The sequence below is a fragment of the Ixodes scapularis genome, unplaced genomic scaffold (assembly GCF_016920785.2).
Source record: "Ixodes scapularis isolate PalLabHiFi unplaced genomic scaffold, ASM1692078v2 PGA_scaffold4__175_contigs__length_147842914, whole genome shotgun sequence".
NCBI lineage: Eukaryota > Metazoa > Arthropoda > Arachnida > Ixodida > Ixodidae > Ixodes > Ixodes scapularis.
Window position 1 is genome coordinate 2646153 of NW_024609879.1, and position 16149 is coordinate 2662301.

Sequence of the window (16149 nt, forward strand, 5' to 3'; positions counted from 1 at the left end):
TGACAAATGGAGCAGTTAAGGGCTGTTGCAGAATTCACTTTTCTCGGGCCTGGTTCGGACTCACATGCGTCTCATATTAGCTGAAAGAATGAAATGAATGCTAAAATCAACGCGCAAATCGGACGAAAACTGGGACATGCGAAAATCGTTTCGTGCGATTTCCGAGAAAAAAGGCACATTTATGGCGCGCCGATCGCAAATATGGTCTCGTTAAAACAATCTCGGCGATTTCTTCAAACGAAATACCCGCATGTGGTTTGTTTCTCGAAAACTTGTCCAGAGCTTTTTTCGAGGGAAGATTTTCGTGCGGACAGATGCTATAACAGTTAGGCACTTTTATCGCCTGTTCGACATCTGCGGAGAGTGCATTGAAGCAAGAAAGACTGCCTGGCAACAGAACACGTAGAGTTCCCGATGCAACCAGGCAGCCCGGGCTACAGTCAACACCTACTAGAGTCACTGGCAGATTAAAAAACACACGTCGTTCAAGCTTCATGTTTCGAGTTCTTCAACGTCCTTATCAGCCATTGGCTGCAGAGCAATAATGAGATAGTCACCAAGCTCTGCGTTTCTTTAAGTAAGAAGGCCGGTGGATTTTTGATGACATCACCTAGCGAAGCCGCAAGTTGTTCATGAGCGTTCGAAAGGAATCAGCGTTCAGTCAGCGAGAGTTGCAGTCCAAGGGTGACGCAACCCCCTGTGGCCCGCGTTCGCCTCCGCTAGGTGGCGTAAGAACATCCAGCACTACGGCCTTCTTACGCATACGAGGAGTTGCTTTGGCTACTCTGCCGAGCTCTCCGCTCACATTGATCGTACGGTTGAGCTAGTTGGTACATATTAGCGATGCGTCACCTTCAACTTCCAGAGCTGACGGGACTGACACAGTTTCTGCAAGTTCAAGCTGAAGTAAGTCCACTGATCGTACGGCACACACTCGATGTCCAATCGACGCAGTGGTCCAGCTGTGTGTCGAGTGTCCGGATCCTATCGGGAGCCGCTGGCTCCCGGCGCGATGCAGACGTGCACTCGGAGCAAGTGAGACAGGTGTTGCACTTCCTGGCGCAGGCGCTGCAGCTCCCTGCGCAGCTCCGCGTTGCCCCTCTGCAGATCTTCGGATTCCTGGACGAGCGACAAGGTTACTCTGTGTCTTGAGAACGCCTTTGTTTTTCCTCGAAAAGAATAGTGCGGACAGACGCAACAACGTAAGTAGTAGCATTGCTTTACATGTCGGTAGACGAGGTCTGCCCCATCAGCTCCATTTCCCGCTAAGTTGAGAGCGCTGCGGAAGCTGCTTGTTCACTGGATCAGGCAACCGTCAATCTTGCGCTAAGTGGTCACGCACTCTACACATACTTTTGCCCAGAGAGGGCGCCAGACGTTAAAAAGCGGGTGAATACTTGGTCCGGTGACCTCGCGGCTCTAAGCACACGGGTGTTCTAAAGTTTCCATTGTGCAGCAGGCACAAGGCCGGTGATCCGGAAACTCAGACGATAAGAATACCATCCGCGTTTCCTTGCGCTGCTGCACGAGTGCTAAATTCAAAGCACAAACGTGCTCCCCACGTGTTTCAAGTCGCACTAAAATTGACCGATTTAGGAGTTTTCGATGACGCTCAGCAAGCTTCTAATTGGAACCATATGTTTATTTTACTGATTAAAATACCAATTAGTACATTCTATGCAAATAGTTTGCAAATTACTTTTTTTTGCAATTTTTGCTATTTGTTGCGGCTAACAACTTGCATCCGAAAAGAACTTTTTTTTTTTTTAATCACCTTAATTTTAGGAATTTTTGAAATCATTCACATAGACAGAAGCAGGGTATTTTTTGTTTTCCATATTTGTTTTGAAAACGCCGTGAAAGCGACACTAGTGCAGTCGACGCAGGTGAGTACGGCCAGCGGAATATACTCCAGGAAGCTAATCATCCCGATACGTCCGCTCTTGAACTAAAATGTGTTAATTTACTTTTATTAGTGAAATTATTCAAACGGTTTCAATTAGAAACCTGATCAGCGTCATAGAAAAAACTAAAGTAGTATATTTTCGAAAGACGCGAAGAACATGGGAAGCATATGGGTGCGCTAAAGCAGGCGGAGGGCTGGCGATGCAAATTCGTGGATAAGATTATCATCCGTGTTTTCGCAAAAACTTTGATGACTCTACGCAAGTCTTTATTTTAATCATATGTTTATTTTCACTAGCTTAAACGTGAATGAACCCATTCAAGTTAATTATTCGACTATCGTTTCAATTATCCCCCATACTACGTCCCCCTGACCGCATAACTCACCTGCACAGACCGCATTCGAGTAGCCTTTATGGCTTTTTGTTTACAGGAATCTGTGCCCTCTAAAAAGACAGCCTGTATTCACCCTGTTTCGGCGAATATATAATGGCTAGCGCTCTTGTTAAGATTACAGAAGCGCTTGTGAGGGAGACAGCCTGTCCAGAAATTTATTTTATCTGAACATGAAAAAAAAAAAACACACACACACACACAGGAAAGAAAGAAAGCAATAGACCATTTGCAATATTCTCCAAGCGCCCCGGCCGACGCTAGAGGAATCGTGAGAACGGTGTTCCTTCAACTCCTTAGTGATGGGTAATTTTTACAAAATTCATGGTTTCGAGCGTAATTCGGAGTCACCGGGCTTGAACAAGCGCCTGACATACTTCAAGGACCTGTCATATCGCTTTTATAGTTTCTCCTCAATGTCGGCGTTTTTGATACTGTGCATGCTGTCCACCCTTCAACCTGGACGAGTTGCAGAAATCTCTTACATTATTATCATTCTCGCACAGCTTCAGAGAGACTGTTATTATGTTAGAAACACTAAAAATGCTATAAACAGCCCCGCTGACTCCAAGCTACATCCTGGGTCTTGTTGTTGTGAATTCTCGGGTTTTGAAGCAATTCCTGCTAAAACAACAATCACGAGAATGATATTATTGTAAGAGATTTCTGCAGCTCAGCCACGTTAAAAGGTGGATCGCATGCGCAGTATCAAAAATGTTGACGTTGACGAGTATTTTTTAAAAGAGATATGACAGGTCCTTGGGGTATATCTGGCGCTATGGTTCAGGGTGACTCTGAATTACGCTCAAAAACTGTGTAACCATGGAATTGGTTGAAAATGGCGGTCACTAGGGAACTGAAGGAACACCTTTCCCATGATTCCTTGAGTGCGGGCCGGGGCGCCTGGGAATATAGCAAATGGTCTATTGTCTGTATGTGGAGTGCAAATTTGCGTCTTGCAGGGGGGTTGCGACGATGTCAGAACACCAAGCTCTTATTGGATGATTGAAAAACATAGTGGATAGACCTCAAGGCATTCAGCATCGAGGTCTACTCCCTATCTTTTCAATCAAAGCCAATCAGAACTCGGCGTCGTTCTGACGTCACCACAAGCACTGCGCAGGAAGCAGACGACTTGCTCTCCGCGTAGATTTAAGACATAATGCGCCTTAGGCTGGTCGCCATTCCATGAGCGTAATGTAGCGAAAGAGAGTTCCATCTGTTCTGGCGTGGGACTCGTAGGAGGTGTTGTTCACCTCACTGAGACGCACGGTGCGCTCCTTCTTGCGGTTGCGGCACTTCGAAGCGGCGATCTTGTTGCGCTCCCGTCGCTTGCTCCGCTTCTCCTCGTCCTCTTGGGTGAGCTGCGAAGAAACGGGCAGTCACTCCGTGGGAACCCCCCTTGGTGACCTACGAGAAGTAGACTTCTTTAGGTAGATTTTAAGTTTACTAAGAGTATATGTATACTTTCAGTGGGGAGTGTCCAGGCTGGTCCACACCGGTAAAACGAAGTTGCCTAAGATTTAACGATCAGAACACAAAAGCGCAAGTGAGCTGGTGACATTTTGAAGCAACCCATGGTTGAAGAAATACGAAAGTTTACTTTAAGAGAAGATACATTCTCCTTCTCCTTTGAGCAGAGGCTCAAACCGAAAATTATAACGTTTCGATTACGGTTAGCGTTTCCTGCAGACGCACGGTTTTCGCAAACATTCGAACTAGTATGTTCGGCCTTCGAACATTCCAAACGAGAAGCTTCTCGGACGTTGTAGAGAAACTATTATTAGAACACACTAATCAAAGTTGCGCGGACCTCAGGAATCGAACCTGGGGCCTCTGCGTGCGAGTCGGGTGCGATGCCATTCGGTCACGCACGCGGCAATATTAGGTACATGAGCTTCCTAACACCGAATCTAATGCTGAGGAAGTCGCACTTTTGAATCACGACGATCGGCAGTTGCGTCCGCTCAGTACAAGCACCAATATGCCGGTGCCCAGACCAATATCAGGGAACAGAGTGCCGATATTGTATGAGCGTAGCTCATTTAGTGACTCTAAGTGTAGATATACTCCGTCTATTCTTAAACTGAGACAGCAACCAAGACTACAAGCGCGAGCTAGCACGCGCTCTTGACTTTGAGAAATGCCTTTCTAGCGCGAGTGCTCGCTCTGTGGAAGAACGGTACAAACCAGCGACCTCGAGCTTTAGGGCTTGTCGCATCACCTGCAGTCTTATAAGGCCTGTTCACACAGGGTGTATCTCAAAACGTCCCATTCGCATTTGAACCTTGCACATTTCGACCCATTCTCATTTGGTCCTTCTCGTTTGAACCTTCTCATAAGGTCCGAACCGTGTTTTTCGCAACTGGACCCATTCTCATTTCGCCCGTTCGCGCTACGACCGAATGGCACTAGTTCGGCATGCTTCTAACGTCGTCATGCCTTCGCGGCTTTGTTGATGAGCCTTACCTTGCTTGGACCCCCAACATACCATCAGATATATGTTATCTGTAGAGGTACGCACTGAGAATCGTACATTGACGCCTGCTTCGCTTCCTCTAAGCAAACGAGAAAAAAGCGATGCACATTTAATTTGGTAACTGTCTGAACAGAAATAGCACACAAAACAGCAGGGGTTCTCAACCATTGATGTTTCGCGGACGCCTTGTAGAAAGGCGGAGATGATGGAGGACCCCGTTCGGCGTGAGGGGAATAGAAATGTATAGGCTATCATGATAATGATTTAATAAATGGATATAATGTTCGGGAGAGTACTCTCCCGAACATTGGAACGTTTCTTCTCAACGTGAAGAAAGACAACTAATATTGCCGTGCCTAACTGATGAGACAGGGCTTCGCGGATCCCTAGGATGTCTTCGCAGACCCTCTTTTGAGAACCACTGCATTATAGAAGTGGTGGCATTGTCCCAAGTCGAGAGACCTCAAACAACGTGACATTTCGGAATATGATCTGGCTGCGCTAAATAGTTGGTCTGTTTTATTGTCAGCCAGTAGCTTTTCACGACGATCTCGACGCACTGCTGAAATCCTTAGCAGACAGAGTATGCCTGTAGTGTGGCACACACCCACCCACACACACACACGCACAAATTATATCAATGTATTAATATTACCCTAAAAAAACGATTTTCATGTAGAAAGAGTCAAGTGCGACGGGTCAAAGCAAGATATTTTTTTAGAATGGCGGTTTTGAAAGGGGCCAGATGAAAAGGGCGAAACGAGAACGGGCCCAAATGAGGAGGGTTGGAATGCGAAAGACGAAACGGGAAGGGACCAAATGCGACAGATCCAAGAGAGAAGATCTTTTTGAGAATGGTACTTTTGAGAAGGGCCAAGTAAGAAGGTCGAAACGAGAACGGGCTCAAATGATACCCTCCCGTCCACACATACAACGGAGCGCTAAGTTAGCGTTAGCGCTCATGTGGCGCTTCCTGGCGCGTGACTTAGTTCTAACATAGCGCGTGATTAGCGCTTTAGTAGCGCCTTTTTAGCGCTTCTTTAGCGGCTTCTTAGCGCTCCAGTAGCGCCTTGTTAGCGCTCCAGTAGCGCCTTGTTAGTGCTTCAGTAACGCCGTGTTAGCGATTCAGTAGCGCTTCTTGTACCGCGGTACTGCGGATTAGCGCGTGCAATGCGGTTCCGGTTCCTGGGTGTGCATCAGCAGCACCATGGCGGACATGTGGGATGGTAAACAGAAATGCGACAAATGCTTTTACATACGCGATTAGTGCATATGTGTGTGGACGGCTTAACGCCCAGAAGAGCCTTCTGGGTGCGCGAAATCTTTCGCCACCGAGATACCGACGGGTTTCCGGCGAACCTTGTTCCCAGGTTGAGGGACCGAAACACAGAGCTCTTTCGAAGGCGATTATTTTCAACTGCGTGTCTTTGAAACAAGGGTCACACATAAAGCGACGAGGTCGTACGCAATCAATTAGTCGCTCAGAGTCCATGACTCTGGATTGCCTGCCTGACCCTTTGCTTGGAGAGCGGCTGTTTTACTTCCTCTTCTTTCAATGCCAAAGGAAAAACAACAACAAAGGAATCGCCGTGCACGCGCTGTTCCACAGCAGCTAGCAAGCACGGCACAACGTGAGAGCGCTAACAAAGCGCTTCTGTAGCGCTAACAGAGCGCTAACAAAGCGCTTCTGAAGCGCTAACTGAGTGCTACATCACGCGCTAGGAAGCGCCACATGAGCGCTCCTTCGAGCGCTCACGTAGCGCTAACTTAGCGCTAACTTAGCGCTCCGCTGTATGGGTGAACCGGCCTTTAAGGGTGAAATTAGTGTCTACTCCGCTCACCTTAAGCTGAGACTGCAGTCACTGCCACAAGGACGAGAGCTCGAGGTCGCTGCTTTGAAGCTTTCTTCCGCAGAACGAGCACTCGCGCTAAAAAGGCACGTCTCAAAGCCAGGAGCGCGGGCTAGCGCGCGCTCGTAGCTTTGGCTGCCAGTCTTAGCTTAAAAAAGAGTATAGTTGCTACTTTTAATTTACCTTCGGCAATAAAAAACAAACAACGCAGCTCGTCCCAGGAAAGTTCGAGGACAGTGAGTGAGTTAAGAATGGTGCTGTAGTTTGGGCGCCACCCAGCATGCAAAAGCTCGACTTGGCTTGAGTAAAGGGCTCGACACCATCACGGTTCCCATAATGACACGGAGCGCTCACTGATGGCGCGGGCGTTTCCAGAAAGGTCCATTCCGAGGCTGCAGGTGCCGGCACTTCACTCAAGGACGCACTTCGGCTGCACAAACTCTCGCTCAGCAGAGCTGCCGAAGATAAAGAAAGCTAAAAGCTTGAGATTTTTCCATTCAGAAGCAAATTTCCATTATACTAATATTTTCTTCTTTTATCTTAACGGACGTCTTAGTGAAGGTCTGCCAGTGAAGTGCAGGTTTGCCTTGGCCAACCGGACCGACAACCGTCACGAATAACAGTTTATTAAGCGTGGCGACTAAAAACGTCTCACTTCATTGCCAAATATAGATAGAAATATTTTCACATTATTTCCTCCTCTGTTCAATTCCTTTTATAATAATAATAATAATACATTTTTTTATTTCCATCGATTGTGATGGTGGGACCCGTGGAAAAAAGCTGCGATATGCAGCTTGACTGGTCCTCGGGTCCCTACAATGGTCAGCAGCAACGGAACGGAAATAAAAAGAAAAAAAAAAATAATAAAAAAAAAAAAAATACACACAAAAACTAACAATTGAAAGATACATAACTACGCACTTGCCTGTTTTTTTGAAGCAAATAGACAAACATAAAAAGCAACAATTAAAATTTACAAAACTATACACTCTTGCCTAATAATGGAGCAAAATAAAACAAAAATAAAAATCAGGTACAAATCAGGAGCAAAAATACAAACGCAATTCTGTAGAAGTTTTAGAGTCAAAATCAACACCATCAATATAAAAATTATTACTTCTACTACTTTCTGTAAACAAATGGTAGTAGTAGCGATTACAAGTGGAAAACACTCGGCTAAAGCTCCTAGAAACTTGTAATTTTAAAGGGCAAAACAGGCTTATTGGTTGTATAAATACACAGAGCAAGCGGCGCGGGCATTGTTTTAATTATCAAAATACTTTAACTTGAGCCAATAGCCGAATACAGCACAAAAAATATGTTTAGTCATAAAATACACGGAATGAAAAGATAATCTTGTATGTGGCATTGAGCAAAAATGCCGTAGTGGGAGTTGCTTTTTGCAGCGCTGTAACTTTGAAGGAAACAAAATATGCAACATGTTTTTCATAAAAAAAAAAAAAAACGCAAGAGTATGGTGGAGAACTATCACTATAAACTCCAGGAAAATCGGAGTTTCTTTTATTCATTGCCCCTTCAAATTGCTTAACTTGGTACTTCAGAACAAATTTGGAGCAATATAAAAAGTTATTTTTTAGATAAAGCAATGATTTATTTATCATTCGAAAGAGCGTTTTATGCAGAATGTACCGCATAAACTATAATGTTGTGGTTACTCAAGATTTTTAAATAACTGCTCAGAAATCTAGGCACAAAACATCAATGGAGCCATGTTTGCTCATTTTTGACGCCAACAATATAACCTCCACAATGCTGTACATATTTAAATCAATAGTTTTCCTGATCTATTTTAAGTGTGAAATATTTTATATTGTTGATATGACTATTTTACGTAGTAGGTGTCACGAAATAAGACACAAACAAAAACTTCCGAAATCAAATATGCCGTTCTGGGCGTGCTCAAGAATGTATATCTCTTCAAATATTACGTTTTTCTTGTTTTTTTCAAAATATTGTTGATCACGTTTCCTACAGATGTTGAGGAATAACATATAAGAAATAGCAAAAACAAAAAGGGTTGAGGTACACCTCAGCACTTCTTATGAGTTGTGAATGCGAAAGCATGTATGCCGCTATTGCGCTGCCTTATTCCGTCCGCGGCGTACTTGCGTCGACGGTCGAGCGCTCGCTCTCCTCGGCGCGCTGACCATGGGCGTGGAGCGGTAGAGCCGCTGTCTCGCGGACACGCAGCGCCATCGGGTGGCGGCCGCTGAAACTGACGCGCGCCTGCCAATGGGAGCCTCGTTTCTTGAAACTATGACGCGCGCCAGCCAATGGGACCGAAGCCGAAATCCTTCACCTTCACTCCGTTTTTTTGGGATCGGAAAATCTAGGTGCCGTTTGGCTCGGCTTTTCGCGTGGTTTTAAAGCTGGGAGCCGGCTTCACTCGGAGAGAGGAGTTTTTAGGTGCCGTTTGGCGCGGCCTCAAAGCTGATGACGTCGACTCGCTCCATGGGACGGTTAATGCTTTCGCATTAAAAATACGCCCATGCTCGCGTGCAGTATGTTATTTAACCAGAACCAATTATAACATGGTCCATAAAACCAATAATTGAGGAGTTAATTGACGTAATTTATTTAATTACTCTCTAAACTGTGACGGTTGTTCGCCCCTCGAATGTCCACCGAGTTTAAGAAACATCATAAAGTTAGAGGCCCAGCTAGCGGTAGTGTCTACGGGACTTCCGGTTGCAAATTGAAGCAGACAGCAAGCAGTCTACTTTTCAACATTCCTGTGTATTCCTATAGGAACGCGTATGCGATATTTTTCTCTTCGCCAAAGAATAATTTAAATCAGCGTAGGTCCTTTACTCGTAACGGGTACTATGTAGTTGTATTCACATTACAGAAGTTAATTAGTTTTTTATTACTGAGCATGATGTGTCAATACAAGCTATGAAATGTCAATACAAGTAATTAATCAACCAATACAAGCTATCAGTGTTAATTCATGCACAGTTTGTTACTAATACAGTATTGCCGCGCGCCAAGTAGGCAGCGCGGCCGTAGCCTAACGGTTATCGCGCTTGCCTCCCACGCCAAAGGCCAGGGTTGTACAGCACCCCTTGCCATGCGGCAAGGGGTGCTGTACAAGGAGAACTTCGTCAACAACAACACAGCATGGCTGTTGGTTGTTCCTGCCAGCCTTCGAGATGAAATATTCCAAGGATGCCATGACAACCCAACGGCTGGACACCTTGGCTACAGCAGGACGCTCGCCAGGATTCGAGAAAAGTACTACTGGCCGAGGCTACCGAAGACCGTTCACCTATACATTCGATCATGCCACGAGTGTCAGCGACGCAAGAAACCGCCGACGAAGCCGTCAGGACTTCTGCACCCGATTTCTCCCCCGTCTACGCCGTTCCAGCAGATCGAAATGGATTTACTTGGCCCTTTCCCGCCGTCAACGTCGGGAAACCGCTGGATTATCGTCGCCACCGATTATCTCACACGGTACGCCGAGACGAAAGCCCTTCCAGCAGGCACGGCTGTTGAAGTCGCCAAGTTTTTCATCGAGTCCATCGTCCTCCGGCACGGCGCTTCAGAAGTTTTGATTACAGATCGCGGATCATCGTTCATGGCACAGCTGACCCAAGAAATCCTCCGACTCAGTCACTCCAGCCACCGCCGTACAACTGCGTACCACCCGCAGACCAACGGGCTGACGGAAAGACTGAGCAAGACAATCGCCGACATGATCTCTATGTACGTCGACGTTGAGCACAAGACGTGGGACGAGGTGCTGCCCTACGTCACGTTCGCCTACAATACGGCGGTTCAGGAGACCACTGGATTCACCCCTTTCCAGCTGGTACATGGTCGGAAGGTGACGACCATGCTGGACGCAATGCTGCCCCATGAGTCATCTGACAATCAGAGCGACGACGCCCAGGTGGTTGCTCAACGCGCCGAAGAAGTCCGCCAGCTCGCCCGACTCATGATTCAAGTCCAGCAACGCGTCGACGCGGGCCGCTACAACCTTCGTCGCAGGGACGTTCACGTCCAGCCCGGAGACAGGGTGTGGGTGTGGACGCCCATCCGTCGCCGCGGCCTCAGTGAGAAACTGCTGAAACCGTACTTTGGACCATACAAGGTACTTCGTCGCCTCGGCGAGTTGAACTACGAGGTGATGCCCGACGGAACAAGAACATCATCACGCCGCCCACCACGATCTGAAGTCGTCCACGTCGTGCGCCTGAAGCCGCACTACGCTCGATAGGATTGTGGATCTTATGTGTTTCAAATAACTCTTTAGTTTGCCGTTCTTTTTATGTGCTTTGTTTTGTTTTGTGTTGCATCGGGGCGATGCACTTTTTAAGGGGGGAGTAATGCCGCGCACCAAGTAGGCAGCGCGGCCGTAGCCTAACGGTTATCGCGCTTGCCTCCCACGCCAAAGGCCAGGGTTCGATTCCTGGCCGCGGCTACGCATTTTGTTGACACTGTAATGTGATGTTCTGCTGAATTCGAGAACCGTCTAGCTGATTCGAGTTTAGAACGTTGTACGCGTCGAACCTTCTACGTCGAATGCTCCAGAAGCCAGCGCGTGTACAAAAGCGGCTCTGCGTGGCAAGCCGGAGTCAGTTTTCGCCCCAGCGTTCGACTCTGCTGCAACGCCGACTTCGACGCCCGCGACGCTTTGTTATTATCTTTTCTACCCTTTTATTTTGGCACAAGTTCGCCACATTAAACGTTTATTTATTCCTGTTCATTTCTTGTTTATTGGTCACCGCCCGTGACAGTATGTGTTCTTAGTTCCATAACTCCATGATTCGTTCTTGTCGGTTGTTTTGATTGATTGATTTAGCATATATTGGCATCGTTTTGGTGTTTTGTCAAGCTTATTAACCCTGTATGTTTCATAACATTGACTATACATGCGTAAATGCGTGCCCTAAAATAGCAGCCTGCAGCGTCAACACGTATTATGCATGTGTATTGGGCGATTTTAGCGCAGTGTTCGACGCCATAAATTTTCAAAATAAACGCTCTATCTGACACATTTTTTGTACATCCGATTGTAAAACGTTCCCAACTTTTTATTCTGTCACACCACTAAGCAAACTTGTTCTTATAATCGAGCGCGAAGAGAAAACGCATTTGCGTTTTCCCATAGGAATGCATTACCGGAAGTCAAATTTAGACTGCTTGCTGTCTGCTTCAAAATGCAACAGCACACTAGCGCCAGCTGAGCCTTTAGCGTTTATTGTCATAACTCTATGAGAAATATATAGTCAAGACGGCCCCAGCGGAAAACCGAGACAAAATTTTCGCTATCTGGATTATGGAACTAGAAACATATCTGAATGCTACCTGGATTTCAGGTTTAAAAAAAAATTTCTTGTCTACGATTTTGATTTCAGGTTTCCAGAAACAGATTTCCAGTTCTATAATCAAGCTAGTGAAAAGTTATGCTGGGTTTGTTGGTAGGGGGCATCCACGCAGCAGTAAAGACGCCTTTTTTCAACAATCCGTTTCGAATAAAAAATATCATCCTGTAAACTGAGCAACTTTATAATTTGAACATCTATGTTGTTTTCTAGTGTTGTGGACATCGCCTTTCAACAGAAAAGTAAGCTGTTTATTATGGTTTGCACGAGACGTCATCGTACTGTAGTCTGGTGGTCATTGCGAATTGCGCTTGCTGAGAAAATAAATTCCGGTGGTGTAAAATGCACGCTGCCAAAGTTTGGTGCTCAGTGCAAGCCGTGCATTTCCGAGACAAATTATCCTTGCTTGGTGCAGCGCGCAAGCGTCTGCCACTGTGGAAACGCGCTTTCTGGCAAGGGTACTTTTGCAAGCAAAGTAGTTTCCGGGGTCACGCTTTGTACAGTCTGCGTCGAAGATGCGGGGCAGAGAAACCTTTACAACACGGTGTGTTTTTTTAAGACTACCCCCTTCCCCCTTTTTCTTTTTTCTTTTCTTTTTCTGTTGCTCTTTTTCCATTGCTTTTATTTTGCATCGTAAAACTGTGAAGTTTCGACGAAGTATGGAGGTGGTCGAAACTTGGGGAAGAACTTGAAAAGAGCACTCCTCCGAGACTTAAGGCTGAAATCCACGGGGCGAATGTGCTGCGAAAAATCGACGCATGTTTGCCCGGAGCCTTTTGCTCCGTGCGTGGAATCAGCACATTGGCTGCTACGTCGCGCGCAAAGCGAGCGTGCCGTTGTGCGAAGTTCGTCAGTTTTTCGTCTGATCCGCTCCATGGAGTGCAGCCTTTAGAGCGGCTGCCAACATTCGGCTGTCCCTCTGAGGGCACTATAGATTTTTCTTTTCAGGTATCCCTCCCGTACAAACTTTTAGTTCTATGTAAAGTCGAATGAATTACTCATATTTACTCCCTTTAATGCATCTATTCTCGGGGACAACTTTCTGAGCAAGTACAGCAACAACGAAAACACGTTTGGGTGTCTTAGTGATGTTTACATGTAAACTGGGTCATGCAACAATTTTTTTACTTCCAGTATACTGCTGAACAGCCACTAGTTTCCCTCCCCGAGCAATGGAAGATGCAGAAAAAGTGGAAGAAAAAAGCGGGTTTCCCCGAAACAACTCGCAAATAGAACAAGCGGCCAGGTGATCTGACTCTAACTATACCTCGTCAGTGCTCATCATAGTCATGTACTGAGGTTGGTCAAGCATACATAATGAGCTGGGCTTCAGACATCGCTAGATTCCGGATGCTCTCATGTTTGATTGACCATTAGTCGAATGCTCGGGGATGTTGATTGTCATGAACCCGGGCACTCAACTCGGACTCCTAACCATCCCGTACGTCACGGTGTTCCGTGACTCGCGGTGCGAAGTCGTGACGTCATGTGACGTCACGGTGTCAACAACGCTAATAAATCTAGTAACGTTCTCAATTTAAATCAACTTGACGCAGTGAGCCACGTGTCATCACGGGGCTACGTGACGTGACATTACTTGACAACATAACATCATCTGACGACGTGAAACATGATTGATCATAGTGCCAATAGAAAAGCTCCACGAAAGCCCACAATTTATCATACCAACTCTGTATATGACGATACATAGAAGTCCAGAGCTTTGTCAATTTTTCATTCTCAAATATTGATTTTGTTGTATTAACAAACAAAATTATCATGAACTGTTTTAGACCGGTTACCGTCATAGTTTATTTCCGCTTCAGTTCCGGTTCGGCTAAAAATGACGGTCCGGTTCCGGTTCGACACCGTGGTCAAAGCATGCCGAGCGTATTCCGCTGTCTCGTAACATTCCGCGGGGACAAAGTTCTCCCATTCAATTTATCCGGTAGACCGAGGCGCGCGAATCTGCGCAATCGCGTGAATAATCGTCTAGGTTAATACTCAACTCCAGTTCCGGTCGACTCCGACGTGGGACGGCGACCGCCCGATACTGCGCTGTTGCCAGCGTCGCCATTGCACAAGGATTGCGCGTTCTTCGGCGAGGTCCCTGATGCGGACACGGCGATTCCGCTGGCTGTTGCGAGAGCGCACGACAGATTGCGGTCCAGCCCGTCGGGCGGAGCATTCGTGGGGAACCCCGATACGCCGCTTCTCCCGTCCTTAATGAAGCCACCGTACGTCGCCTTCCAAATATCCACACGCGCATCATTGTGCGCGGCAGTTGTTCGAGTCGTGTTCCTTGGAGACTCCATCCTTCGTGGGCGCCGAAGAGGCCGCTGTCCCCGTTTCCCTCTGTCGTGTCTCCGCGTGTCGCCTTTGAGCAGTGTGTTTCCAGAAGCTGGACCGGGCTCACGTGGTCTATAGACCGCGTTTGCGATACAAGCCGTACGCGTAAGGCGAAAGCGTCGATTGTCTGCGGGTGTCTTCGAACTTGGCTCAGCCTCTCCGCTCACTGTTCTCCTCGCCACGCCAGAAAGCACGCACGCGCGCATATGTGCTCAATCTACGCATGAAAGCATCCGCCATTATATTGCGAGGTGTCTCCATAGTTTGAGTTGCACCCTCTCTTAAAGCTAGGTTCTCCTCTATCGTCTCAGCGGCCGTCGGGTGTCGTCTCGACGGTCATGACCGACAAGACGCCGAAGCTGGCTTTCGACTCGCCTTCTCTGGGACCATTACGCGTCTTTGTCATCGGTACGCTTTTGTCCATCTCAAGTCTCAGTGCCGAGCTTCGATGTGCGCCGATTACGTAAGCGGTCGTTGTGTCGTTTCATAGTCTTCTCCTGGCGAGACAGGTTTTTTCTCCGGGCAAAACGAAACGAATCAGAATATCCGTCGCTTGCACTGACGTCACGTCAGGACCATCGTGGTACATTCCGTTCACCTTTAAAGGGACAGGGTATTTATGCTCGCCGAGGTTTAAGCATGACCTACAACAGTCCAACTACCCTGAACAGAATTCGCGGCTTGAAATTCGTTCTTTTTTCCGCCCGAAAACAGCGGGTCCGGAATTGGCCCGTTTCAGTCGCGCTCACTCTGTTTTCTATAATCACGTGGCATTCAAGCTACAGCGTACCAAATATATTCAAAGCCGTGGGTTGTCTAAGACACACGTTCGATATTAAAATAGAAAAGAATATGAACCCCAATTTCGTTACCTCCAGAAATCCGCAAAAACGGTGATCGAAAAAAAAAAAAAAAATGTTGCACAGATCCCAGGAAGTACAGGGTGTCCCCCCAAAATATTTACCGGATTTTATTCGGCGCAAAAATAAACTACGCATCGTTTACCGCTCATTCTCCGCTCAATCGTAGCGCTAAAGGTTCGAACCAGATGCCAAATTATCAGCGCCAACAGTTCTCTTGTTCAAAAGTAAGGAATGATTTTCGAAAAGGTTTTATTATGAGAAAAGGGATATAATACAGAGATCTTTGGTGCCAGTTACCAAAAACAGGTAAAATGGGCCCCATATTCCCATTAACATATATACCGGGTGTTTTCGCGAAGACTTTCAAAAAACCTAAAAATTAGGGCGATTGAAAAAAGAAGAAACTCTCTTCGGGAACAAACTACCAGCCACGGCGGACGTCAGGAATTGCCAAAAACCTACTAATTAGCCAGATAATTAATTAAAACTTGTTAATTAACTTTTTAATTAGGGAAAATAGACTTATGGTTCCAATTAGAAAGTTGCTGAGCATTACCGAAAACCACTAAATCAGTCATTTTCAGAAAGACTTTGAGCGCGTGAGACGAGTAGTAGCGCACTAAAATTACCTCTCGTGGAGCAGGTACAAGGCTAGCGGTTGCGGTAAGGCGCCCGCGCGATTTTTCCTCCTCTTATCTAGCCCCAGCCTTGTACCTGCTCCACGAGTCGTAACTTTAGTGCACTACTACTCTTCTCAAGCGCTTAAAGTCTTTTTGAAAATGACTGATTTAGTGGTTTTCGATAACGCTCAGCAACTTTCTAATTGGAACCATATGTCTATTTCCCCTAATTAAAAAGTTAATTAACAAGTTTTTATTAATTATCTGGCTAATTAGTAGGTTTTTGGCAATTCCTGACGTCCGCCGTGGCTGGTAGTTTGTTCCCGAAGAGAGTTT

General features: G+C 46.5%; 1 protein-coding gene across 1 annotated transcript in view; it reads right to left on the reverse strand.

The window, feature by feature from the left end:
* Positions 1-383: 383 nt before the first annotated feature.
* LOC8043140 (cyclic AMP-dependent transcription factor ATF-3) overlaps positions 384-16149 on the reverse strand; it is a 78616-nt gene continuing 62850 nt past the window's right edge. The window contains exons 4-5 of the mRNA XM_040217943.3: positions 3555-3662; positions 384-1119 (exon numbers count right to left, since the gene is read on the reverse strand). Of these exons, the coding sequence (XP_040073877.1) occupies positions 985-1119; positions 3555-3662 (243 nt within the window). The 3' untranslated portion in view covers positions 384-984. The remainder of the gene's footprint in view (positions 1120-3554; positions 3663-16149) is intronic.